The 12,515-nt window shown below is 45.5% G+C and overlaps 1 protein-coding gene across 2 annotated transcripts in view; it reads right to left on the bottom strand.

Moving 5' to 3' along the window:
* Positions 1–12,515, bottom strand: part of CABIN1 (calcineurin binding protein 1) — an 85,091-nt gene that overhangs the window by 53,745 nt on the left and 18,831 nt on the right. For both annotated transcript variants that reach the window (XM_081338637.1, XM_081338638.1), the window contains exons 10-17: positions 12,200–12,333; positions 11,817–12,034; positions 10,853–10,931; positions 10,381–10,571; positions 9,996–10,145; positions 9,215–9,409; positions 2,884–3,117; positions 886–1,048 (exon numbers count right to left, since the gene is read on the bottom strand). In XM_081338637.1, the coding sequence (XP_081194763.1) occupies positions 886–1,048; positions 2,884–3,117; positions 9,215–9,409; positions 9,996–10,145; positions 10,381–10,571; positions 10,853–10,931; positions 11,817–12,034; positions 12,200–12,333 (1,364 nt within the window). The remainder of the gene's footprint in view (positions 1–885; positions 1,049–2,883; positions 3,118–9,214; positions 9,410–9,995; positions 10,146–10,380; positions 10,572–10,852; positions 10,932–11,816; positions 12,035–12,199; positions 12,334–12,515) is intronic.

The raw sequence follows: 12,515 nt of genomic DNA, 5'->3' as shown, positions 1-12,515 counted from the left end.
AGACATCTTTCTGCTCTAACAAAGTCTTCCAAAGCAAGGGACAAGTCACTCAAAGGACTCACTCAGAATAGTCTGCCAAATTGCTTGATCACCTTGCCCTCCTCAGCATGCAGCTGCTGCTGCATTTTGCACTAACAGCACCAATTTGGAGATAATGAGGGTATCAGAAACTTTCACGAGAGCTTCTGGTTCCAAGAAGGGTCATCCTGAAGGTGGATAAATCCATCCCTGGCCATGAGGCCTGCTGATTTTGAAGGAGCTGAGAAACCAAGTTGGGGAACTTCTCCTTAAGGCAGAGCCTCAAGATCAAGGAGAGGAGTCAGTCAATCACACTCTGGTTACCAGTCAAACAGCTAGTCAATCATGCTAGAGTTAAGCCTCAATTTGCTATGTTCCATTAGGCCTTGTGGCTTCCAGGTATCAGATAAGGAATTATGAGGTCAGCATGGATTAACCAAAGTTAGAGAATGACTTGATCAGGCAACTTCCTTAACAGCAATACAGCAGACTCTGGTTGTCAAACTGTATGCTGCAGGCTCCTGTGAGTTCACTGCAGTACCTTCGGCATTGTGGCACAATTTGAGAATTGTGGGGTGACAGGCAAAATTACTGAGACACTAAGAGTGCTGAGAACTGAAAAAGTTTGGGAACCTTGGCTGCAGACCTGATGCACCTTGTCACTAGAAAACCGCCGGATGAAGAGCCCGATGCCATTCTGATACGCTCAGATCAATACACCCGAGAGTCTCGGGCACTTAGAGATGCCACCTTGCATCCCCTTTTGGGATCCTTTGCAGAGGACAGGCCTAGGGACAGAGGACTACAGAAGGATGGGAAGGAGGAAAAAAAGACCCTGAAGAAAGGAAAAGAAATGCCAGGACTCACCTCCTTCCTGTGGATTCTGCAGCTGCTCCTCGTGTTGGCAGCAAAGGGGCTGGACGTTTTCTTCTTCATGCTGAATGATCCGATGAAGAATAATCCAGGGAAGCACCGAGGACACAAATGGCTCTTTGGGTTCCTCCTGGACTACCATGCTGCAGTCGATAATCTAAACGCCAGAGAGAGAAACCAAGAAAATTAAAGTCACAAATCGAGAGTCAGTCCTCTAGTTCAGATGTTCGAGATGCAAAACAAGACAAAAAGAGAGCATTACTAAAGGCACCGAGGCAAACCTTTGTTGTCAGTGCTCACCCCTCCCCACCCCCGCCCCCCCGTATGGTCTCATGGGACGTACATCTAAGCACTGTGGGAGCTCTGCAGAACTGGGCTGCAGAGTCAAGAACAGGTAGTCCTCAGTTAACGAGTGCCCTGTTCAGTGACCATTCAAAGTTACAGAGGCACTGAAAAAGTTACTTCAGGACCGTTATAACTGTGACAGTATCTCCATGGTCACATGATTACAATTTGGGCACTGGTATAGGTGGTACCTGGCTCAATAGTATCAACTGTGAAAGGGATCTCGGAGTCCTAGTGGACAATCACTTAAATACGAGCTGGCAGTGTGCAGCAGCTGCCAAAAAAGCCAACACAGTGCTAGGCTGCATTAACAGAGGGATAGAATCAAGATCATGTGAAGTACTAATACCACTTTACAATCCCTTGGTAAGGCCACACTTGGAATACTGCACCCAGTTTTGGTCACCACGATGTAAAAGTATGTTGAGACTCTGGTGTTTTAATATCCATGTAAGCTGCTTTGAGTAGGAGACAATATAAATTTTCTAAATAAATAAATAATTAGAACAATTAATCAGTGGAACGACTTGCCTCCAGAAATTGTGGATACTCCAACATGGAGGTTTTTAAGAAGAGACTGGACAGCCATTTGTCTGAAATGATATAGGGTTTCCTGCCTGAGCAGGGGGTTGGACTAGATGACCTCCAAGGTACCTTCCAACTCTCTAATTCTGTTATTCACACCCAGTGCACATTCACAAGCATTGCGGTATCCCATGGACATGTAATCGATGTTTGTGAGTCTCATAGCCGGCCTCTGACAAAGTCTATGGAGAAGCTAGGAGTAAAATTGCAACTCGTGGTCACATGATGTCTCCTTAACTATCACGGGTAATTCATTTAACAGTCACAGCAGAACTGACACTGGAAGTCCAGTGCTGTGACATTGCTCAAGAATTGTGACAGAGTTGTCGGGCCAATTGTGGTCATTAAGTGAGGACTACCTAAAAGATGATTGTTGAGCTGCCAGCCAACCAGACGAACATTTACAGACCTCTGGTGGGAGTCTTGTCGCTTTTCACGGAGATGTGTCCCTTTTTGCTCTGGTTTTCCCTGCAACCAATATCTGGAGGCCCGATATGAAATGTTACAAAATTTTATCACAGTATGTAAGCTATATCTCTATAAAACCTGTGGTCCTGTGAACATAAGGGTGCTTTTTTCTTCTCCCTCTCTGAAGTACACAGCTGGCTGCTGCTCCAAATGGAGCTCTTAGGATGAAAGCTGTAGCTGTCATGGTTCCGACAAATGCAGTACTTCAAAGAACTTCAAGGCATTGTTTACCTTAAAGAATCTTTTAATAGAGTAGCATAGCTTCAGCACAAACATGTTGGAAGCCAAGATACCAAAGAACAATTCCCTCCCTTAATTAAACGTCATAAATCACATTCTCCAATTAGTTTAAAATGCAAACTTTCCCTGCCTTTGTCAACCCCCAATTCTTATCTTCTCTTTATTACAAACAGTCTTGAGATACATTCTCCCTACTCCCCCCCCAGCCTCCACTAATTCTAACTCTAAGAGTAACAAACAGGTTAAAGAAAAAGGCTACATCTCCCTCTGTTGTCAAGCAGGAACATCCCATGTTAGCAGCATTGACAACAGCAGCTGCGGGATCAAGGGCAGACCTCCCCCACACCCCCTTACCTGGATGAGGTTGTGACTTAATCTGGTGAGATTCAGCAGAGAAGCTTCGCTCAGGCTGCTGCAGTCTGTGGAGAGGGAGTGACTGATACCCTGGAGCAGCTGGGTCACAGTGGCTACCCACTCCTCCTTGGCCGAGGGGGCTGTCATATTGATCATCTGCTGGAAAGCTTCGTTCAAGGCCACTTCAGAGCATTCTAAGCACTGCTGGTAGTCCTTCAGCCGAAGGAGGGAATCCTAGGGAATATCAGGAAGGGGGCAGAAGACAAAAAAAAAACCCCACAGGGAAGAGAAGGAAGCGTTGCATGAGACATAAAAGCTGCTTCCTTCACGCTGGAGAGCAAGGCCAGAAAGGTTATACATAACCCTATCTCACCCTTCCTTTTGAGGGCCCACAGTTTTGTGAAAAGCATACACACACATAAAAGAACAAGAAATATTGTCAGGGAAAGAGGTAGAAAAAGAAATACAGTCATATCTCAATCCTGCTCCTGAAGTGTCCCCACTCTCAAGGTTGCTCCTGATGTCTCCACTTTCTCTTCCAGATAACCAAGTGGGCAGAAGCCTCCTCTTATACACAGCCAGTTTTCAGACAAATGTCTGTTCCCTGCAACTGACAACACCAATGCCACCAACACAATGTCTAAACACTGAGGCACCCCTCCTCCCATCTTCACCATCATTTGTTCAGGTACACAATGGACATTCGTTTCTTTTCCATCAGGAGATACAGACTGACGAATCCCCTTTCAAGCAGTCATCCATTTCAGCCATTCTCCATTTCCAGGTGGGCCAAAATCTTTCTTGTTTCACTGTCAGCCAACCATTCATGTCATATAAAAGAGAAATTCCCTCCAGACAATTTGTTCAGAATGTTGCAGAACTCCCCCTTAATTTCACCTCCAATTTGCCATTATTACTTTTCATTTAAACATAATATGAACTATCACCAACGTATGCCTTCTCATTTTCACATGCACTCACAAGAACCTAAGGCACACCAATTTACGTTGTCTGGAACACAATCCTGGACTTTCTAAAATATTTTAGCGTAAAAAAAACATTTACAGATTATACAAGTTGCATGTTAAAAGAAAAAAAGAAAACCACCCTTATTTTCACAGGAAACACTAAACTCACACATCGGCTTTGCACTAGTACCAAATTAAATGAAATCTAGTCCTTTACAAACTTATGTTAAAAGAAATCTGAATTTCAAATAAGGCAGAAGGGTTCAGATAAAATTGCAGTCCATAAACAGATTACTTCAGATTAAAGTAGGATTGTATCAAATTTTAAATTTAACAAAAGTATTGCACTCTCCAAACTTAATCTGCCAATCCTCTAAAGAAGGAAGTGAATTCAATTGCCAGAAGCAGGGGCCATCACGGGGAAGGCCCACTTGGTGTACTTTCTAGGAATATATGGCTCGGTGCTTCTTAACAGAAAAATCCTTGGCAAGAATGGAAACCCGCTTCTTAAAATTTATTTCATCCTATGGCCAATCATTTTCCAGAATTGCTGAGCTTTTTGAGACTATTGCCAAATATAAAGAAAGATCCAACTTATTACATTTGCAGCAGGATTTTTTAAAATATGGACTATCCATTTGAAAGTTGTAACTGGAATAATATACTAATAGTAAAAAAATATATATATGCTAATTTTCTGTAAGTGCAATATTCACAGTAAATTGATATTTTTCTTCCAAGAATATATGTTGAATGGATAAAATTTGGCATCTGTTTCATCATGCAAAGTTTCACTTCTTCAGTTTCTGAATCTTATTTCAATAGTAACCTACAGTTGCAAGAAAAAGTATGTGAACCCTTTGGGATTACATGGAGTTTTGCATGAATTGGCCATAAAATGCGCTCTAAACGTCATGTAAGTCACAACAATAGAAAAACACAGTCTGCTTAAAATAATACTACACAAACATTAGCTGTTGTCATGTTTTAATTGAACATAAGATGGAAACATTCACAGTGCAGAGTGGAAAAAGTATGTGAACCTTTGGACTTAATAACTGGTTGACCCTCCTTTGGCAGCAATAACCTCAACCAAACGTTTCCTGTAGTTGCAGATCAGACCTGCACAACGATCTGGAGTAATTTTGGACCACTCCTCTTCACAAAACTGTTTCAGTGTAGCAATATTCTTGGGATGTCTGGTGTGAATCGCTCTCTTAAGGTCATGCTACAACATTTCAATCGGGGTGAGGTCAGGACTCTGACTGGGCCACTCCAGAAGGCGTATTCTGTTCTGTTGAAGCCATTGTTTTGTTGAATTACTTGTATGCTTTGGGTCATTGTCCTGTTGCATCACCCATCCTCTGCGGAGCTTCAGTTGGTGGACAGATGGTTGTACATTTTCCTGCAAAATGTCCTGATAAACTGGAATTCATTTTCCCATCAATGACAACAATCCGTCCATGCCCTGAGGCAGCAAAGCAGCCCCAAACCATGATGCTCCCTCCGACATGTTTTACAGTGGGGATGAGGTTTTGATGTTGGTGTGCTGTGCCTTTTTTTCTCCACACATAGTGTTGTGTGTTTTTCCCAAACAACTCAATTTTGGTTTCATCTGTCCACAGTATATTTTGCCAGTAGTGCTGTGGAACATCCAGGTGCTCTTTTGCAAACTTCAAACGTGCTGCAATATTTTTTTTGGACAGCAATGGCTTCCTCCGTGTTGTCCTCCCATGTACTCCATTCTTGTTTAATGTTTTCCTTATTGTAGATGTGTCAACAAAAATGTTAGCATGTGCCAGAGATTTCTGTAGGTCTTTAGCTGACACTCTAGGATTCTTCTTTACCTCATTAAGCATTATGCGCTGTGCACCTGAAGTCATTTTTACAGGACGACCACACCTAGGGAGAGTAGCAACAGTGCTAAACTTTCTCCATTTGTAGACAGTCTGTCTTACCGTGGACACATGAACATCAAGCCTTTTGGAGATACTTTTGTAACCCTTTCCAGCTTCATGCAAGTCAACAATTCTTGATTGTAGGTCTTCTGAGAGCTCTTTTCTGCGAGGCATGGTTCACATCAGACAGTGCTTCTTGAGACCAGTAAACCCCAAACAGGTGTGTGTTTTTAAAGGGCAGGACAGCTGTCAGCAACACATCCAATATCATCACACTGATTGGAGTCAAGGTTGGCTCACTCCTGGCTCCAATTAGCTCTTGGAAAAGTCATTAGGCTAGGGCAGGGGTCGGCAACCTGAAAAAGGAAAAGAGCCACTGGGAACCGGTTCCATCACACACACAAAAAAGTGGGAGCCGCGTGTGTGCGTCCATGCACGCGCACGTGCAAAAAATGCTTTGCGCATGCGCAGAATGTTTTTTCTTGCGCATGCGTGGACGCGCGCGGTTGCCATTTTTTTAATGTATGATGGAACCAGTTGCGCGACAGTGACGGCCCGTTTGCAGAGCTGCCGCCTTCGGCAGCCTGCAAACGTGCCACGGCAGCTTTCCCAGAGCGGCGCCGCTGCCCGTTCGCGCGGAGGTGCGCGTGCACCTCCGCCCATTCCAAACGGGCGGTGCCACTCTCCATTTGGAGAGGTGCGCGCGCACCACTGCCCATTCGAAGAGGTGCGTGCGCACCAGGCGGCTGGGAGCCGCAGGAGACGGCTCTAAGAGCCGCATGCGGCTCCGGAGCCACGGGTTGCCGACCCGTGGGCTAGGGGTTCACATACTTTTTCCACCCTGCACTGTGAATGTTTACATGTTATGTTCAATTAAAACATGACAACAGCTAATGTTTGTGTAGTATTATTTTAAGCAGACTGTGTTTTTCTATTGTTGTGACTTACATGACGTTTAGAGCGCATTTTATGGCCAATTCATGCAAAACTCCACATAATCCCAAAGGGTTCACATACTTTTTCTTCCAACTGTATATCTAAATCCCCAAAGATGCTCTGAATCCTGTGCCGTAAGCCTTTCAAATTTGGTCAAAAATGTTGTGCCACCTAATTTTTGTATTTGCATACTGATTTGAGGATGCTGAAAAGAAACTTCTGGCAGTTTCTGACCATTCCATGGAGAGTGAATGACCTTTCTTTGATTCCTCTTGGGATCATTTGAAATGAAACTATAATACAGTGATGGCGAACATTTTAGAGACCGAGTGCCCAAAACCTGCCCCCGCCTCCACCTTGCACCCCCACGCTGCCCCTCAGCCCGCTCCGCCCCCTGCTCTGCTCACCCGCAGGGCCACCCACTGCCTCCACAGCCCGCCACAGATTGCACAGATTGCCCAGCACCATGGCAGCTAGACTCTCTGCCCGCACCCTGCAGCATCAACTGCATGCCGCAGTGTGTGAGGGCAGTCTTGTCTCCGCTGCCTGGCTGCCATGTCCTTGGCTGCCCTGCTCCGTGCAGGCTGCGCTCAGGAGTGACTCTCTGGGGGGGGCTGCCGATGAGGAGGGGGCTGCAGGGGGAGGCGGGGCTGAGGCGATGGTGAACGTGCCCACGGAGAGGGCTCTGAGTGCCACCACTGCTATAATCCATGATAACATATTCCTTCTTAATACAGATATTCTTCCTTACCATAAAAAAATAATTTTCCCATGTTATGAATTTTTTCCAGATATATAATTATTTTTGAATAAGTCTTCATTGTTTATACAAAAGGCTTAATATTTTTTATTAAACCCTGTTATTTGTTGCATTTTATATACCAATTTGCATTTTAATGAGTGAAATAAGTATTTGATCCCCTATCAATCAGCAAGACTTCTGGCTCCCAGGTGTCTTTTATACAGGTAATGAGCTGAGATTAGGAGTGATCTCTTAAAGGGAGTGCTCCTAATCTCAGCTCATTACCTGTATAAAAGACACCTGTCCACAGAAGCAATCAATCAATCAGACTCTAAACTCTCCACCATGGCCAAGACCAAAGAGCTGTCCAAGGATGTCAGAGACAAGATTGTAGACCTACACAAGGCTGGAATGGGCTACAAGACTATCGCCAAGCATCTTGGTGAGAAGGTGACAACAGTTGGTGCGATTATTCACAAATGGAAGAAACACAAAATAACTGTCAATCTTCCTCGGTCTGGGGTTCTGTGCAAGATCTTACCTTGTGGAGTTTCAATGATCATGAGTACGATGAGAAATCAGCCCAGAACTACAAGGAATGATCTTGCCAATGATCTCAAAGCAGCTGGGACCAGAGTCTCCAAGAAAACAATTGGTAACACACTACGCCATAAAGGACTGAAATCCTGCAGCGCCTGCAAGGTCCCCCTACTCAAGAAAGCACATGTTCAGGCCTGTCTGAAGTTTGCCAATGAACACCTGAATGATTCAGAGGAGAACTGAGTGAAGGTGTTGTGGTCAGACCAAAATCGAGCTCTTTGGCATCAACTTGCTGTGTTTGGAGGAGGAGGAATGCTGCCTATGACCCCAAGAACACCATCCCCACCGTCAAACATGGAGGTGGAAACATTATGCTTTGGGGGTGTTTTTCGCTAAGAGGACAGAATAATTTCACCACATCAAAGGGACGATGGATGTACTGTCAAATCGTGGGTGAGAACCACCTTCCCTCAGCCAGGGCATTGAAAATGGGTCGTAGATAGGTATTCCAGCATGACAATGACCCAAAAGACACGGCCAAAGCAACAAAGGATTGGTAGGTCCTGGAGTGGCTTAGCCAATCTCCAGAACTTAATCACATAGAAAATCTGTGGAGGGAGCTGAAGGTTCAAGCTACCAAACATCAGCCTCAAAACCTTAATGACTTGGAGAGGATCTGCAAACAAATCCCGCCTGAAATGTGTACAAATCTGGTGGCCAACTACAAGAAATGTCTGACCTCTGTGATTGCCAACAAAGATTTTGCCACCAAGTACTAAGTCATGTTTTGCAAAGGGGTCAAATACTTATTTCACTCATTAAAATGCAAATCAGTTTATAACTTTTTTGAAATGCATTTTCTGGATTTCTTTGTTGTTATTCTGTCTCTCACTGTTAAAATAAACCTACCATTAAAATTACAGACTGATCATTTCTTTGTCAGTGGGCAAATGTAGAAAATCAGCAGGGGATCAAAATATTTTTTCTCCTCACTGTATAATTTTAATTTATGGGCCTTTTCCAGCTTGACTATTCTAGCTGTATCTTCTCTGCCAATTATTATAATCTGATATCCTGGCAGACATTAAATTCACTACACTCTACAAAAGGAGTGAAACGGCATTAATGCTGTGAGGCCACGTTTGTCTTTCTTCAGCAATTCTTCCTCATATCTTTAGGCTAATTCTTCCTCATATTTTTAGGCTAATTTACACCAATTAACCTGAAAGAAAAAAAATCAAGCTCACCTGTAGCAAGAGAAGTTGAGCTGGCCTCTCTGGAATGGAGATGACAAACTCCAAGTGCCCCGTCCTGCTGTCCCCACTGAGGCACAATGTGGGGCGGAGCAGCTGAACCACAGCCCTGTAGTCCCCAGCCTCATACAAGCGCTGGAGCTCCTCCAAAGACTGGCATCTTTCCAGGGACTTCAGATTCTTATCAATCTGCAAAAATTAAACACTGGCTGGGTCACACTCCAATCTAATGTCTACTTGGGGTTAAAAACAACCCCTTACCCCAATGACCAAACAAGACAGTGGCTGGAGCCCCACAGCAGGCTGGCTCACAATCAGTCTTTTAGTGGTGTTTATTCTACTACGGAAAGTCAACCACGACATACAGAGAACTCCTGTTCCCTCTTTCCCTTACGTCCGAGGAACTCCAGAGAATGCACAGTGGAAAGATGACCGACAGCTGAGGTGGAAAGACATTCTAAGAGCAGCGTTTTATTTCATTTTTAAAAACCACTCCTTTTTTCTTAAAACTAGAACCATAAATAGAGTATTTGAATCAAGCATTGTCTCCAACATAGAGATAATGCTTTTAATATTGGATAAAACCAGGACCCACCAAACCGCAAAATGCCGACTCAAATGCAAGTGCGGAGGTTTCAGAGGAGACCCTTATGGCAAGATAAGTCTCAATGTTCCAGAGTTCAAAAAACCTGGTGTGAAACCAGCTGCGAAGGGGAGGTGATAAGCATGGCTTGGAGCAAACAAGATGACAAAAAATTCCACCAGATGACGTTACCTCTTCCAAAGAAACCACAGAGTCAACATGGAGGTTGGGCAACCTGATCACCACCCTCTTGTCGCTGTCAGGCACAGCTTCCATGGCGGCAGAATGCTGAAGCATCTCTGTGCAGACGTCGTAGTTTTCCAGGGCCTGCTCCATTTCACCCTGCAGGAGCAACGTGGCTTTCAGCTCCCTCTTCATCCAGTTCCATCATCAACCCCACAGGCCAAGCGGGGCATTCATCAAGCACGTACCTCAAGGGCCACATCCTGGTTCCATCTTAAGGGATGTTTACATAACACACATTTGCTCTGATCAGGAGCAAACACCCTTTCTAAACTTGTCTTGCAAGGAATATAAATTGAGCATCAAGACCCTTTGGCTGCAGCAAAATACAAACCTGCAGAGCCAGAAACCGAGCTTTCAGCCAATACACTCGGACGGCAAACTGCAACCAACTCTCCTCAAAGAGGTCCCGCTGGGAAGAAGCGAATGAGAGCTGCAGCAGATCCCCCAAGAAGTGGGTGCCTGGAAAGTCTGGGCCAAATCTGCCACTCGCCGAGCTGGCTGAGGGACCATTCCTGGGGGATACTGGAAGAAGCATTTCCCTTGATTAGCACCTTGAAGTGGGAACGCAAAGGAAGCCCACTTCTGCAGGCAGACTCCTGGGCAGCCCCTTGCAAGGGTCTGGATGGCCAATGGCAGCAGCCCCCTTGTCTGCTCCCATTCTTGTGAGCCTGGGGACTCATTTCGGCCAGGCATGCAAAGCGTTGCCCAGCTCTCCTCCAAAGCCAGCCTAGAGATCCAGCCGGCTGGTAAGCAAAGATACCCTGCCCCTAAAAGCGTCTGCTGAATTTCCAGCCCTCACTCACCCATGGAGCTCTTCCCTTTGGCCAGCAACCATTGATCCAGCTGCAATTCCATGCAGGACAGACTCATCAGCATCATTTCCTGAAATATTGGCAAAGCATGACAGAAAGAAAGGGGTGCTGGACAATCTGGGTGCTCAGGGTTGATTTTTGTCTATTCTTTTCTCTACATGCACGCATCTGCCATGCCTGCATGTAGAGAAGACGTGGACTTTCGTTGCTTAGAAGGCAGAAGGGGGCCTGGCTGCTCCTCACTGAAAAGGAACAGAGCATCCGGTGGGGCTTCTAAGCCAGTTTTTCAGTTCAGTTTAACCTGGCTGTCTGCAGAGGCTACTAAAACATATTTCTTAATCAAGGCGTGCGATTCTCTGAGTTCCTGAGTTGGTGAGGCTAATTCCCATGTTCTCCCGGGCAGAGACCACACCATCCAATGGAGCTGTGTTTAGAACAAAACATTTTGGACTTGGGTTCCATCCTATGACTGCGACTGGCTTCTCCAATAAAGCTGGATGTGAAACTGACCACAGAGCTGTCCTTCTCGAAGGAAATGAATGGAATTCAGAGGCCGGTTTCTTTCTGGTGGCTGAAAGCCTGAAGAGGCAGAGCTTCCTCGGCTGTAGAAACTCATAAAACCACCTGACTTTTCTGATCTCTCCTACTTCTTCTGTACACACAACGCTGTGCAGATTGGTTTAAATAGAGCAGACACTGTGCTGCACGGTGCCCATGGAGCCCCCGTTCCCTCTTCCTTTGCTCTGGGAGCTGACAGGCAAAAGGGAGCTTGTTGCAGAGCCTGCTAAATCCTGGGTTACGCAACTGCAGGTAGAAATGCTCAGAGAGCAGCGTGTGTGTGTGTGTGTGTGTGTGTGTGTGTGTGTGTGTGTGTGTGAGAGAGAGAGAGAGAGAGAGAGAGAGAGAGAGAGAGAGAGAGAGAGAGAGAGAGATATCATTCGAAGTTAATCCCTACCCTGATGTGTTGATTGCGGCAGTCCCTTAATAGTGGGTTGGGAAGGCTGCTGCTGTGCTTTCTCCAGTTGTTGTAGATATTCAGGACAACCTCAGGCAAGCCTGGTGGCCACTTGACCAGAAACTTCTGGCTGATGACTTTCAGGTATCTCATCATCAGTTCAAGGATGCCTCCGTTGTTCAAATTAGCCAAGAGGAATTTATGAACATCCTGCTTCTCTGGAAGAAAAATCGCCCCCTCCTGGGTGTGAGTGCATCACAAGTTGATTTTCAGGGAATGAATGAATCAACAGATGAAGCTAATGTTTAAGAAAACCAAGTAAGAGATCATTCTTTACAGGGATCCCATCTACAGAACAAGATGAGCCAGAAAAAAAATCCTACCAGATTCCATGCAGACTGTCAGCTCAAGGGAGATCCGATGGGAGCCCAGGGGCTGGGAGTTCTCTTCCTTTGCTGTGCTTTGGATCTCATAGTGGTTGAACGGGCCTTCTTCTTCCAGATCCAGCTTCCTCAGGCTGAAAGCACACCAGAAAAGCACTGAAGCAGCAAACTGGAGGACCCGGAGGCAGGGCCAAGGTAGCCAGGCAGTCTGATCCCCGGCTGCGTGGCTCTGCCCTCCCCTCAGAAGCCCCCTCAAGATGAAACACCCACCCACCCCTGGCCTTTTCCCCAGAACCAGCACACATTCAGGAATGGG

The sequence above is a fragment of the Vipera berus genome, assembly GCF_964194415.1.
Source record: "Vipera berus genome assembly, chromosome: 14".
NCBI classification, from domain to species: Eukaryota; Metazoa; Chordata; class Lepidosauria; order Squamata; family Viperidae; genus Vipera; species Vipera berus.
This window is presented reverse-complemented; position numbering and strand designations above follow the sequence as displayed.